At 44.7% G+C, this 14,077-nt stretch overlaps 1 protein-coding gene across 1 annotated transcript; it reads left to right on the plus strand.

Annotated features, from left to right (window-relative positions):
- Positions 1–3,960: 3,960 nt before the first annotated feature.
- On the plus strand, positions 3,961–9,791 carry LOC115088578. Its single transcript, XM_029596836.1, has 3 exons — positions 3,961–7,437; positions 9,420–9,553; positions 9,635–9,791. The coding sequence occupies exons 1-3, from the start codon at positions 3,961–3,963 to the stop codon at positions 9,789–9,791; spliced, it is 3,768 nt and encodes a 1,255-aa protein (XP_029452696.1).
- The last annotated feature ends 4,286 nt before the right edge of the window (positions 9,792–14,077 follow it).

Genomic DNA, 14,077 nt, shown 5'->3' on the forward strand with positions numbered 1-14,077 from the left:
CAAGTGCACAAAATGGGTGACCGGAAGTCCCCAAACCGGAAGACAAAGGGGCAGGCGGCCATATTGGGAAGCAAAGAGCAAGCGTCATCTGCGGCGGCCATATTTGTAGTGCAAGGAAATTCACAGACTCAAGAAAAAAAAATTAAACCCCTGCCGACCGCAGCACTGTCCGATACGGAACATCTCTTGCCGCCACCCTACGCCCCTAGTTGTCCTCAATTGTATCCCGCGCCACCTGGTCCCTCAGCCCCCGCCAGTGCACAAGCCGATCCTAGAGTAGCACCGATTCCCGAAGTACGGCTTGAAGCGGCGGCAGCAAAAGCTGAAGACAGCGGCGAGTCGTCCGTGGCTGACGGCACTCGCAGTAAAACCCAAGCCGCAAGTTTGCAACTACCAATCCGGGAAACATCCACTGTAGTGCCCGTGGTCCCGACTGAAGAAAATGAATACCGCACTACGCAAACAATAAAGTTATTTACTTACATACCTTTTACATCCAGTGATCTTTTTAACTGGAAACAACTTGGCCCCTCTTACGCTGATAAACCAGATCAGATGATAGATTTTTTACGAGGAATTTTTGCAGCCCATAACCCCAACTGGGCTGACATTCGGCATTTAGCCTCCATTCTTTTCACCACTGAAGAACGCCGACAAATACAATTAAATCTGGAGGAGGCAGCTCGACTAGGAGCTGGGGCGGATGGTAATCCTGATGAAGCAGTGAAAGCACAAGCCCCGGTTGCCGACCCCAACTGGGATTTCCAGACTGCAGCAGGGCGCGAGCGCATCGCTGCTTATCAAACCACGTTCCTTGAAGCGTTGAAGAAAGGGAAGAAGAAAGTTGTGAACATGGGAAAAATCCAAGACGTGGTGCAGAAGAGAGATGAGACCCCCGGAGTCTTTTTGGAGCGGTAATAGTGGCAATAGTGATCATAATATGATCAGATTTGATTTAATGACTGGAAAAGGAACAGTGTGCAAATCCAAAGCTCTCGTGCTAAACTTTCAAAAGGGAAACTTTGATAAAATGAGAAAAATTGTTAGAAAAAAACTGAAAGGAGCAGCTACAAAAGTAAAAAATGTCCAAGAGGCGTGGTCATTGTTAAAAAATACCATTCTAGAAGCACAGTCCAGATGTATTCCACACATTAAGAAAGGTGGAAAGAAGGCAAAACGATTACCGGCATGGTTAAAAGGGGAGGTGAAAGAAGCTATTTTAGCCAAAAGATCTTCATTCAAAAATTGGAAGAAGGATCCAACAGAAGAAAATAGGATAAAGCATAAACATTGGCAAGTTAAATGTAAGACATTGATAAGACAGGCTAAGAGAGAATTTGAAAAAAAGTTGGCTGTAGAGGCAAAAACTCACAGTAAAAACTTTTTTAAATATATCCGAAGCAGAAAGCCTGTGAGGGAGTCAGTTGGACCTTTAGATGATCGAGGGGTTAAAGGGGCACTTAGAGAAGATAAGGCCATCGCGGAAAGATTAAATGATTTCTTTGCTTCGGTGTTTACTGAAGAGGATGTTGGGGAGGTACCCGTAATGGAGAAGGTTTTCATGGGTAATGATTCAGATGGACTGAATCAAATCACGGTGAACCTAGAAGATGTGGTAGGCCTGATTGACAAACTGAAGAGTAGTAAATCACCTGGACCGGATGGTATACACCCCAGAGTTCTGAAGGAACTAAAAAATGAAATTTCAGACCTATTAGTAAAAATTTGTAACTTATCATTAAAATCATCCATTGTACCTGAAGACTGGAGGATAGCAAATGTAACCCCAATATTTAAAAAGGGCTCCAGGGGCGATCCGGGAAACTACAGACCGGTTAGCCTGACTTCAGTGCCAGGAAAAATAGTGGAAAGTGTTCTAAACATCAAAATCACAGAACATATAGAAAGACATGGTTTAATGGAACAAAGTCAGCATGGCTTTACCCAGGGCAAGTCTTGCCTCACAAATCTGCTTCACTTTTTTGAAGGAGTTAATAAACATGTGGATAAAGGTGAACCGGTAGATATAGTATACTTGGATTTTCAGAAGGCGTTTGACAAAGTTCCTCATGAGAGGCTTCTAGGAAAAGTAAAAAGTCATGGGATAGGTGGCGATGTCCTTTCGTGGATTGCAAACTGGCTAAAAGACAGGAAACAGAGAGTAGGATTAAATGGGCAATTTTCTCAGTGGAAGGGAGTGGACAGTGGAGTGCCTCAGGGATCTGTATTGGGACCCTTACTGTTCAATATATTTATAAATGATCTGGAAAGAAATACGACGAGTGAGATAATCAAATTTGCAGATGACACAAAATTGTGCAGAGTAGTTAAATCACAAGCAGATTGTGATAAATTGCAGGAAGACCTTGTGAGACTGGAAAATTGGGCATCCAAATGGCAGATGAAATTTAATGTGGAAAAGTGCAAGGTGATGCATATAGGGAAAAATAACCCATGCTATAATTACACGATGTTGGGTTCCATATTAGGTGCTACAACCCAAGAAAGAGATCTAGGTGTCATAGTGGATAACACATTGAAATCGTCGGTTCAGTGTGCTGCGGCAGTCAAAAAAGCAAACAGAATGTTGGGAATTATTAGAAAAGGAATGATGAATAAAACGGAAAATGTCATAATGCCTCTGTATCGCTCCATGGTGAGACCGCACCTTGAATACTGTGTACAATTCTGGTCGCCGCATCTCAAAAAAGATATAATTGCGATGGAGAAGGTACAGAGAAGGGCTACCAAAATGATAAGGGGAATGGAACAACTCCCCTATGAGGAAAGACTAAAGAGATTAGGACTTTTCAGCTTGGAGAAGAGACGACTGAGGGGGGATATGATAGAGGTGTTTAAAATCATGAGAGGTCTAGAACGGGTAGATGTGAATCGGTTATTTACTCTTTCAGATAGTAGAAGGACTAGGGGACACTCCATGAAGTTAGCATGGGGCACATTTAAAACTAATCGGAGAAAGTTCTTTTTTACTCAACGCACAATTAAACTCTGGAATTTGTTGCCAGAGAATGTGGTTCGTGCAGGTAGTATAGCTGTGTTTAAAAAAGGATTGGATAAGTTCTTGGAGGAGAAGTCCATTACCTGCTATTAGGTTCACTTAGAGAATAGCCACTGCCATTAGCAATGGTTACATGGAATAGACTTAGTTTTTGGGTACTTGCCAGGTTCTTATGGCCTGGATTGGCCACTGTTGGAAACAGGATGCTGGGCTTGATGGACCCTTGGTCTGACCCAGTATGGCATTTTCTTATGTTCTCTTATGTTCTTATGTTCTTATGGTTGATGGACGCATACCGACAGTACAGTCCATTTGATCCAGAGGACGCTAAAAATCAATCCATCATAGTGATGAGCTTCGTCGGACAATCCTGTCCCGACATTCGCCGGAAGTTGCAGAAATCGGAAGGATTTGAGGGAATGTCTATCAGCCAATTAAAAGCCATGGCCGATAAAGTCTATGTAAATCGAGAACCTGACGTAGGCAAAAAGGAAAGTAGAAAGTTAAGAGAAAGTGTCAGTCTGTTAGCCGCAGCGTTGGAAGAAACTAATTTCGGGAACTCGTCCAGGCACCATCAAGGATATACTGGACCCCGAGGAAGAGGCAGGGCGCCCTCTAGAGGGCCGCCAAGGGGACGAGCAAATAGAGGAGGATCGTTCAGAGGTGGAAGAATGCCGTTAGGAACCAATCAATGTGCATTCTGTAAACAAGAAGGACACTGGAAGTCTGAGTGCCCAGAGGCTCTGCAAGCAAAACAGGAAGGATATACTCCGTCCAAACCTAAGGAAGCGGAATGGCAAATGGCCGTGGGAGAAACTTCCGGCGAAGACAGTGAAGCATGACTAGACAAGGGAAACCTTCCCCTTGATCCTTTAGTGGAAATAAAAGTAGGGACTGAAACATTCAAAGGATTATTAGACACGGGGGAGCAACGATCTGTGATGACCACCGCTATCACCACGCCCACTTCAAAGAACATCTCTATAGTTGGGGCTTCTGGAAAACCACTAATTGCTCCTTTCCTCCAGAAACGACAGGTTCGAGTAGGAGGACAATTAGTGTCCCACCAATTCCTTTATGTCCCAGGATGCCCCGTACCACTCATAGGGAGAGACCTCCTTTGTAAATTAAGAGCTAATTTACAATTCGAGTCCACTGGCGAAATCAAGGCATCTTTCGCTGATAATCCAGTCTCTCTCATTTGTCCACTCCAGGAGGAATGGAGACTACATCTCCCCGTAGTTGAGCAAATCACTGAACATCGATATAAAGATAACACCCTTCTCAACGAAAAACGAACACAACTAATGGATAGCGTGCCTAAAGTGTGGGCTGAACAGAACCTGGGAGGAATAGCCGTCAATGCTACCCCTGTTTGGATCGAGATGAAACAGAATGCACAGGTGATCAATCAACCTCAATACCCCATTCCATATATGGCCAGGCAAGGAATCCAGATACACCTGCAGAGACTGTATGATTTGGGCATTCTCAGGCGAATCCGATCTGCGTGGAACACTCCTTTGTTACCCGTAAAGAAACCTGGTTCTACTGATTACCGACCAGTACAGGATCTATGGAAAGTGAATAATCAAGTAGCAGATCTAGTAGCCCTCGTACCAAATCCATATTCAATCTTGGCTCAAGTCTCTCCTGCATCAAAGTGGTTCAGTGTCATTGATCTCAAAGATGCTTTCTTCTCCGTCCCAGTAGCGGAGGAATGTCAGAAGATTTTTGCCTTCACATGGGAAAATGCGCACACTGGAATAAAGCAGCAGTACACCTGGACTCGCTTGCCTCAAGGGTTCAAGCACTCACCTACGTTGTTTGGTGAGCAACTGGCAAAAGACTTGAAGATGTACCAAGTCATGTATGGGCCAGTGATACAGTATGTGGACGACCTTCTGTTGTTTCGAGAAACGTATCTTGAATGTGCAGTAGCCACCCTCCACTTGCTAAAGACGTTGTACTCCAAAGGATACCGTGCAAGTAAAAAGAAGGCGCAAATTTGTGAATTGGAAGTGGAATATTTGGGCTTCCAAATCCGTGAAGGCACTCGCTGTCTTGGAATCTCTCGTACTAGTTCAATACGAGGTCAACCTGTACCCACTTGCAAGAAAGAGCTCCGAGCGTTCCTTGGAGCTGCAGGATACTGTAGACTGTGGATTGCTAACTATGCAGTTATTGCCCAACCCCTGTACGACAAATTACGGGGAAAGGAAGCAGAGTCTCAACCTTTTCCCTGGGAAGGACACGAGCTAGCAAGCTTACATCAACTGAAGGACGCCTTGGTTGAATCCCCTGCTCTAGGGTTGCCTGATGTAATGAAACCATTTCATCTGTTCGTCGATGAAAAGAAAGGAATGGCCATTGGGGTATTGACTCAAACTCTAGGCTCGTGGGAACGACCTGTTGCATATCTGTCAAAAGGAATGGACAATGTTGCAAAAGGATGGCCAGGTTGTCTTCGAAGCATTGCGGCTGCATGCTTACTAATTCCAGAAGCAGTCAAATTAACTTTTGGTCAAACCCTGAACGTAACGACTCCCCACACCATTCAAGGACTGCTAGAAACCCATGGACCAAAATGGATGACTAATTCACGTCTTGTAAAGTATCAAGCTCTGTTATGTGAAACTCCCGAAATTCAAATACAAGACAGTAAGAATTTGAATCCTGCAACCTTACTCCCCATTCCCACTCCAGTTACTCATAAATGTGAGGAAATCATGGCTACAGTACATTCCAGCCGACCTGATCTGCGCGACCAGCCCTGGCAAGGAGCATGGACTTTATTCACTGATGGGAGTAGCCAGGTTATAAATGGACTTCGGGTAGCTGGTTATGCCGTGGTTTCTGAAGATGACATCATCGAAGCTGAGCCCCTACCCCCGGGGACATCAGCGCAAAAGGCTGAGCTCATCGCTCTTACCCGAGCTCTGCAGTTGGCAAAAGGACAAACTGTAAACATCTATACAGATTCTAAATATGCTTTCCTTACCATCCAAGTACATGGAGCATTATACAAGGAACGAGGATTTCTGACTGCTGAAGGGAAGCAGCTAACTAATGCATCTGAGATACACCAACTGTTAAATGCCGTATGGGCACCGAAAAAGGTAGCTGTTATGCATTGTAAAGCCCACACAGGGAAATCAGATCCCATTGCAAAAGGGAACCAATGGGCAGACAAAACAGCGAAAGAAGCAGCACGTGCACATTTATCACGCATCCCGGCCACAACGTGTCCACTTCTACAATTCCCAACTGAAATCCCAGCCTACTCTACGGAAGAAAATGATTGGGCACAAACTGAGCAGTTTTGCCAGCAAAATGGTTGGTGGCTTCTGCAAGATGATCGAGTATGGTTACCTGAAGCATTAGCTTGGACTATTGTCAAGGAAGCCCACAACAAAACTCATCTTGGTCGAGATGCGTTAATGAAGCTATTGGGGAAAACGTATTACATCAACAGAATTACTCAGTTGACTAAACATGCAATCAATCAATGTATCACGTGTGCAAGAAACAATCCCAGAAATGGACCTGGTCCTGCCCCCGGACATATCCTACGAGGAACTACGCCGTTTCAAGTTTGTCAAATCGATTTCACCCACATGACTCCCTCAAAAGGATACAAAGCAATGCTGGTAGCCGTCTGTACTTATACTGGATGGATCGAAGCCATACCTACACGAACTGAAACTGCCAAAGAGGTAGTGGCTTTGCTCCTTCATCAAATCTTACCACGATACGGATTACCAAGACAAATTAATTCAGACAATGGACCAGCTTTCACCAGCGAAGTCACACAACAATTAAGCAGAATTCTAGGTGTAGATTGGCATCTACACTGTGCGTGGAGACCTCAGAGCAGCGGAGCTGTTGAACGAGCTAATAGAACTCTGAAAAATCAGATGGCTAAGCTATGCCAAGAAACAAAGACTAAATGGCCAGACATCCTACCTTTAGCCTTACTACATATCCGATGCAGTCCAAGAAAGTCTGGTCTAACCCCTTATGAAATGATGTATGCAAGACCTCCACCCCTCCCATCTTTTCCTGAGTCGCTGCAGATACAAGGAGAGCTGTCTCTTAGTAACCAGCTTAAAGGACTACATAACACAGTCATCGCCATCCAGAACTATACATGCGACATTGAACCACTAGTCTTGCTAACCCCGACTCATCCATTCCAAATCGGAAATTCTGTGTGGGTGAAGGACTGGGATGAATCAGACTTCCTCAAACCTCGATGGAAGGGGCCACATACCGTGTTATTAACCTCTCCCACATCAGTGAAAGTCTCTGGATGCTCTTCATGGATTCATTGGACTCGACTAAAACCAGCCGCCTCTAATTGGCAAGTCTCCAGGATTGGAGACCACAAATTGAAGTTCACTCAAGGCAGGCACAGTGTTAGTCCTGGGTAGCAGACTTCAGTAACTTACTACAGAATATTAATGTGTATATTTCTTTCTTTTCTTCCTTTCAGACTCGATACCTTATGACATCAACTGTCCTACTTCAAAAATTCTGAATATGGAAAGTCGCCTAAGTCCACACTTCTAAACTTATATAGCCTCTACTTGGTACCTCCAGCTGGCAAGACTTCTACAGATTTTACTACTGATCTCCTGCACATCAACAACGTCTCTTACTCTACCACTGAGCAAGAATTGTACCGAATGTATCAAACTAATACGTACTACAACTCAAGATGGATTTCAAATTGTCTCTACAATCATACACCAATCTCAACCTCCTACTTCGTGTGCAACACAACCTGCTTGCGCACTCAACACAACTCAAGGATATCAGTCTTTTCATCGATGTCTAGAGGGTGACAAAGTCATTTGTCATACACCAACCACTCCCAAGTACTATAACATCACCCTCACTGCCGGGTTGCCAAAAAGCTATACTTCCAGCATTATCCCGGAAGGTAAAGGGATCTTGTACTATATCAACTCAACTAAGATCCTTATGGGAGGCGGATCTAGCGTTACAATTACCTTCGATGCATGTGATGCAATTGGTAAACATCCAAACGCACTCCATTGTGGATCTAAATCCTGGAAAGCTTTATACGTTCACAACCATAAATACCTCTGTCCCTACAATCGAGCAGCCAATCCATCCAGCTGGTTACCATGTGGAGGGGACATGACTCTGTCCGGTTGGGCACTGGTTTGCGACTATACTGGAGGAGGTTACCATGGCTGCCACGGGATAGGCAGGTTAACTGAAGTAACTGGTAACATTGTGGCATTGCAATGGCCAATAAGAAGTGAAGGATCTCCATGGCAAGATACTTGGGGATTTGGTATCGATGGAACTGGGAAAGACCCCATGACCTACATTACCATCACACAGCGAAGAGACAAACCCCGTCCAATCGTCCACCAGACCACTGTGGTCGGTTATCAATCCTTCTTTGATGAGATATCCCATGTTACCGAAGAATTGAAAAAACACACATTTTCACATCAAGCAAAGAATATGTTCGTGAATCTGGCTGAGAATATAGCTCTCTCTCTGGAAGTTAAAAATTGTTTTGTATGTGGAGGTACAAAGACTGGACAGCAATGGCCTTGGGAAGCCAAAGAAGTATTCCAATCTGACCTCAATAACCTGAATACAACTGTAACTTATAAACGGAAAACAAATCCATATGAGTGGGCTCTCCAGACTGATGTGATTGGCAGACGATGTATATCTAGACAACACTCACGTATATATACCGTACCTGTTGGAAATTCCCCATGTACCGGGGTTCTCACAGCTAACCTCACCAACCACACATGGTGGCAGACTGAAAATTCTACCATACCCACTCCCTTTTGGACTGAATTGACTTTAAACAAGACATGGTCTGCTGCAGGACTGCCCACTACCACCTTCGCCGCTCCAGATGGATATTATTTTGTTTGCGGACGAAGGGCTTATGAACAGTTACCAACAAACTGGTATGGCACCTGCTTCTTGGCAACAATCCGACCAAGCTTCTTCCTCCTGCCAATCACAGCTGGAGAAACGTTAGGAGTCCCGGTATACAGTCCCATGAAGCCGAACAAACGTCGCAGAAATAGCAAAGTTTCTATTGGAGACTGGAAGGACCAGGAGTGGCCTCCAGAAAGAATATTATGGACCTGCCACTTGGGCTGAAGATGGTTCTTATGGATACAGAACCCCTATTTATATGCTAAATCGTATTATCCGACTACAAGCAGTATTGGAACTACTAACCAATGACTCTGCCTTGGCTCTCAACATCCTTGCCAAACAAAATACGAAAATCATCACAGCTGTTTACCAAAATCGTTTAGCATTGGACTACCTCCTAGCCCAGGAAGGAGGTGTGTGTGGAAAGTTTAATCTCTCTAATTGTTGTTTACAGGTGGATGACAAGAGTAAGGTCATCGAAGAAATCACAGACCGAATGGTACGCTTAGCACATGTTCCTGTACAGACGTGGACAGGAGTTCTTGACTGGACAGCCTCCTTGCCAAATTGGCTAAGCTCGATTCCAGGGTTGAGAGAACTCTTCATTCCTCTGATGTTTCTTATCATAACCTGTATTCTGTTTCCCTTTTGTCTACCTCTTATTTTCAGGAATTTGCGTTCCATGATTGAAAACATCGCTGACCGAAGAGCGGCTGCTCATGTTATGATGATGAATAAGTATGTGTCAGTTTCATCATTTCCCTCATCTGATTCTTCTGATACTGATATCAATTCTGATGATGAATACCTTGATACTAACCTCTAAGGTTCTTTAATTAACTGACTAATTGGGCCACTTTGTTAGCTAGGGTAAGCCGGGCTACAAAGGGGGGTGACACCAATAGGGTCCACCCGTCTCAAACCCGTGAAGAAACCAACCACCTGGCTACATCTTAGGGCCCATTACTGTTACCAATATTAATACTTGATTGTCGTTTCAGTTACTTCTCAGGTGAGAGTGATACTTCCGCCTTCCGCCGAAGTTGAAGTATCAAACGGGGGAATGAAGGAGTTCAATTTTGTGAACCTCTGAAGACTGAACAACTGAAAGGTCTCTCGTCTAACCATGCCAGCAGTGAAACGCACAGCCATTTTTAATGTACTAATATTTGCAACGCAAACGGCACATAAGGCGTAGTGACGCAGTTACGCACTAACATTTAGTGTAACGTAATGTGACTCCATTTTGGAATAATAATTTGTATTGTATTAATACGAACGCCGCTGTAAAATGTCTAACACGTCAATTAAATGACGAAACAATAGTCTGATCATAAGCTACACCTACTAGAGGACCACGCTAGCTAATGCTTGTTCAGCAGTTTGTAAATTGTTTGTTCAGCAAAACCAGAACGCATGTGTGAAAGATAAGAGTTGTAAAGTGCATAAAAGTTTGCTCCTAAGGGGGCGTGGCATGCAGTTGTACTGAGCCTTTGTCTTAGCTGCATCTTACTGGCAATAAAAGTCTATCTTTACGGATCAGTTGTCTGGACCTCCTTACTGACTAAAAAGAGACGGTTACAGGCCTATTAGTTATTCCCGCGCGATACAGAAAGTAAAATGTGCAGCGAAGCCGCACATTTTACTTTCAGAAATTAACGCCTGTCCAAAGGCTGGTGTTAATTTCGGCCGACACCGGGAAAGTGTACAGAAAAGCAGAAAAAACTGTTTTTCTGTACATCCTCCGACTTAATATCATAGCGATATTAAAAAAAAAAAATCAAAAATTAAAAAAAAAAATTTTAAATTGGCCCACGGGTTGGAAGACGGACGCTCAATTTAGCCGGCGTCCATTTTCCGAACTCGTGGCTGTCAGCGGGTTCGAGAACCAACGCTGGTAAAATTGAGCTTCGGCTGTCAAACCCGCTGACAGCCGTCGCTTCTGTCAAAAAGGAGGCGCTAGGGACGTGCTAGTGTCCCTAGTGCCTCCTTTTACCGTGGGCCCTAATTTACATACCTGGGCTTTCTGAATCGCGCGCCCAGTGTAAGTGGCCTGTGCGTGCTTTGGGAGAGTGGGCACTCGCCGGCTCTCCCGTGCATTTTTCTGTATCGGCTTGTTTGTAGGGTACAGAATAATTAGGAGAAATGAGTGACTAGCTTTGAAGTCTTGATCATTGGAGTTACTGCCAGTTTCAGACTTGTGCCTATTCATCTATATTTTTTTTTCAATGTGATACTGTGTTCAATGTATATGATGAACTCAGGACTTAATTTGTAGACAAAAAGGAAGTGGAATTGCGAAGGGATCTGAGATGGATGGGGCCAGGTGTGACCTATGCAAATGGGCGAGACCAGGGCTGAGTTCGAATGCTCTCTCTCTCACACATATACTCAAGCACATTCTTCTTTCTCTTAACATTCCCGATGGGCACTGGTACGTGAAGGATGGGTGGGAGTTGGGGATGCAAGATCAATGTGGTAAGGAGGAAAAGGCAGCAGAAAGAATGGAGCTCTTTCTCTCTAATCCCTTCCTCCTCTGTGCCCTGGTGATCCTGATCCTCAATTCCCAGCCCCCCCCCCAATAAATTCCCCAGTGGTCCTAAAGGCCCTATGTCTAACCCCCCAATCCTTGGTGATCCTCAAGCCCCTCCTCTCCCTGGAAAATCACCCTCTCCAGTAACTTTCCATCTCTCCCTCCTTATCCAATAAGGTATAGGCCTTCTCTTCATGCCAGAATCAGCTGGCTCACATCTGCTCTGGGGTGTGGGAGCAGATTGCTGTGCACTGTTCGCTGTCCTCAGTCTTCTTGGACCAGGGGTGTCTGAACTGGAATTCAAAAGCATGGCCTGTTCTTTGCCTCCTTGGCAAGGCCGTAGCTAGCCTATGGCCAACATGGCCTCGGCCACAGGTACCAAATCAGAATGGCTCCGCCGGCTCCACTGGGACAGAGGCAGATCAAAGCAGCCTCTTAAGCGGCAGCACAGCTGCTACAGCTTCCCCCCACCTCCTGGGACTGACGGTGCTTCTAGCGTGCTAAAACACTTGCAGCCACGCAGGCACATTTTTAAGCACATGCTAAACAGAGGCAGGGCAGGCAGACGCCGGCAAAAAAACAGGGCAATCTAGTCAGCACCAGCGCACTGATGCTGTGTGTCCTGCTGCTAAAAAGGAGCACGGGGCAAGGGACACTCTACCACTGACACTTCAGGCTCTGCAGACTTTGGAGAGCGGTACAGGCAGCCGGTAGGAAAATGCTTGGAGGGGTGGGGGGATATCCCATTATTTGGCTTGAGATGGGGATGTTGCTTGTGTTGGGGGACGTGAGACAGGAGATGACTGGGGGACAGGGAGAACTATGTTCCTGGGAGGAGAGGGGATGCTCGTGGCAGTGTGAGGGAGAGGGAAATACTGGTACTGAACTGGCCGGAGGGGAGACTGGAACAGACTGGGGACCCTGGTGGGTGGGGAGAGAGAAAGAGGGCTATTGGTGCTGGCTTAGATGAGAATGGGGAGACAGAGATGGGGATATCGGTGCTAGTCTAGGGAGGGGAGTTATTGGAGGGTTGATGGGAAGAATGGGATACAGTAGTGGATACCGGTGCTGGCCTGGGCAACTGCCAGTGTGAGAACATGCATGTGTACTTGTGTGTGTGCATACATGACAGACGTGTGGGGGAGAGACAGACACGAGGAGAGAGAGAGAGCGTGTGCATGGTGGGTGTGAGAGGGAGTGTGCATTCATGTAGATGAGGAGCATGTATGTGTGTGTGTGTGTGTGTGTGTGTGTGTGTGTGTCTGTGTGGTGGATAACGTTTGAACACACAACCCCAACACATACACACTAATCGACAACAATCTCTGGGTCAGGGTGATGGTAATCACAAGTTCCCAGGTATGACGAGCCAGAAAGTTATTAAAATCCTTATTAGTTTTACTTATTGGGTATTTGATGTGTTTGGTGTATTGAAATATTTTATTGATGTTTGGAACACTTTTAAAATAAGTAAATGTTTTTAATTATTAGATGTTTTTCTGTTCATCAGCTGTTTTGAAATATGCACATTCTATTAGTATGGTTTCACAATTAATGATTCGTATTTCTTGATTTTATTGTTTTATGTTTTCTGAGGAATGGTGATTTTTCTGGTTTTCCTTTGTTGTATTGTATACAGTGTCTGGCGTGCTGCAGTTTCTGGCTTAGTTTTGTCTGAACGTTTCTATTTATTCTTTATATTCTCTTTATTCTGTATTTGGTGAGAGCCTCTCTGCATTATGCATTTATGACAGAGTTGAGGGATTCTGCTCACTTGTAGTTTTAGTGTAGGGATCTATAGCAGATTGGCTTGTGTCACACTTGTGTCTACCTATAGATTATAATAGTGCTATGGTTTAAATTTAAAAAAATTAAGAGTCTTCTAGCTCATGGTGTCGTGTTGTGCACAGGGTGAAAGAGCACATTATCACTTGGCCATAGGTGCCAAATTGCCTGGCTATGGCTCTGCTACTTGGTAGTAGAACAACGGGAGCAAGTTCACATGCTCTCTTCACTCACTATCTTCTCTCTCTTTTCCCCCACCACACCTAATCCAATCTCCTCCCCTCTTTCTCCATTCACTTCGATTTGATCATAATAAAATGCAAAATAAATAAATAAATAAATAAATAAATATCTCATAGTCCCTCCAATCCTCTCACTCACTCCCCTCAGCAGCTTTGATCCCCTGACTAAGGGGCCGATGCAATACAGTGCGCTCAGCCGAGCACACTCTTTAACCTGCTCTCGGACGTGGGTTAAATAGGCACTAATCCTCCCCCTAATGCAATAGGGGGATTAGCGCCTATTTAACGCGCATCCGATGCAGAGTGAATGAATTAGCGCTCATCATATGCAATCAATGTGAATGAGACTATTACTCCAAATGCAAAAAAATACATGTGAGTCTCAGAGCAGGCGTTAATAGCTGAGCGCACTGAAAAAAAGTACAGAAAAGCAGAAAAAATTGCTTTTCTGTACTTTTTTAAAAGAAAAAAAAAATCTCTGCCGGCCGCTTTGAAGACCGATGCCGATATGCTCCGCCTCGGTTTTCATAACCAGCCAGCTGCAGTAATGAA

Source organism: Rhinatrema bivittatum, chromosome 3 (assembly GCF_901001135.1).
Source record: "Rhinatrema bivittatum chromosome 3, aRhiBiv1.1, whole genome shotgun sequence".
NCBI lineage: Eukaryota > Metazoa > Chordata > Amphibia > Gymnophiona > Rhinatrematidae > Rhinatrema > Rhinatrema bivittatum.

What these genes read in the sequence shown, in the direction of transcription:
- LOC115088578 (XM_029596836.1), top strand. Translation starts at nt 3,961, where the DNA reads ATGACCACCGCTATCACCACGCCCACTTCAAAGAACATCTCTATAGTT. An exon ending in TCACTCAAGGCAGGCACAGT is followed by an intron (nt 7,438 to 9,419) that starts GTTAGTCCTGGG and finishes TGTTGTTTACAG; the next exon opens with GTGGATGACAAGAGTAAGGT. An exon ending in TGGCTAAGCTCGATTCCAGG is followed by an intron (nt 9,554 to 9,634) that starts GTTGAGAGAACT and finishes TCTTATTTTCAG; the next exon opens with GAATTTGCGTTCCATGATTG.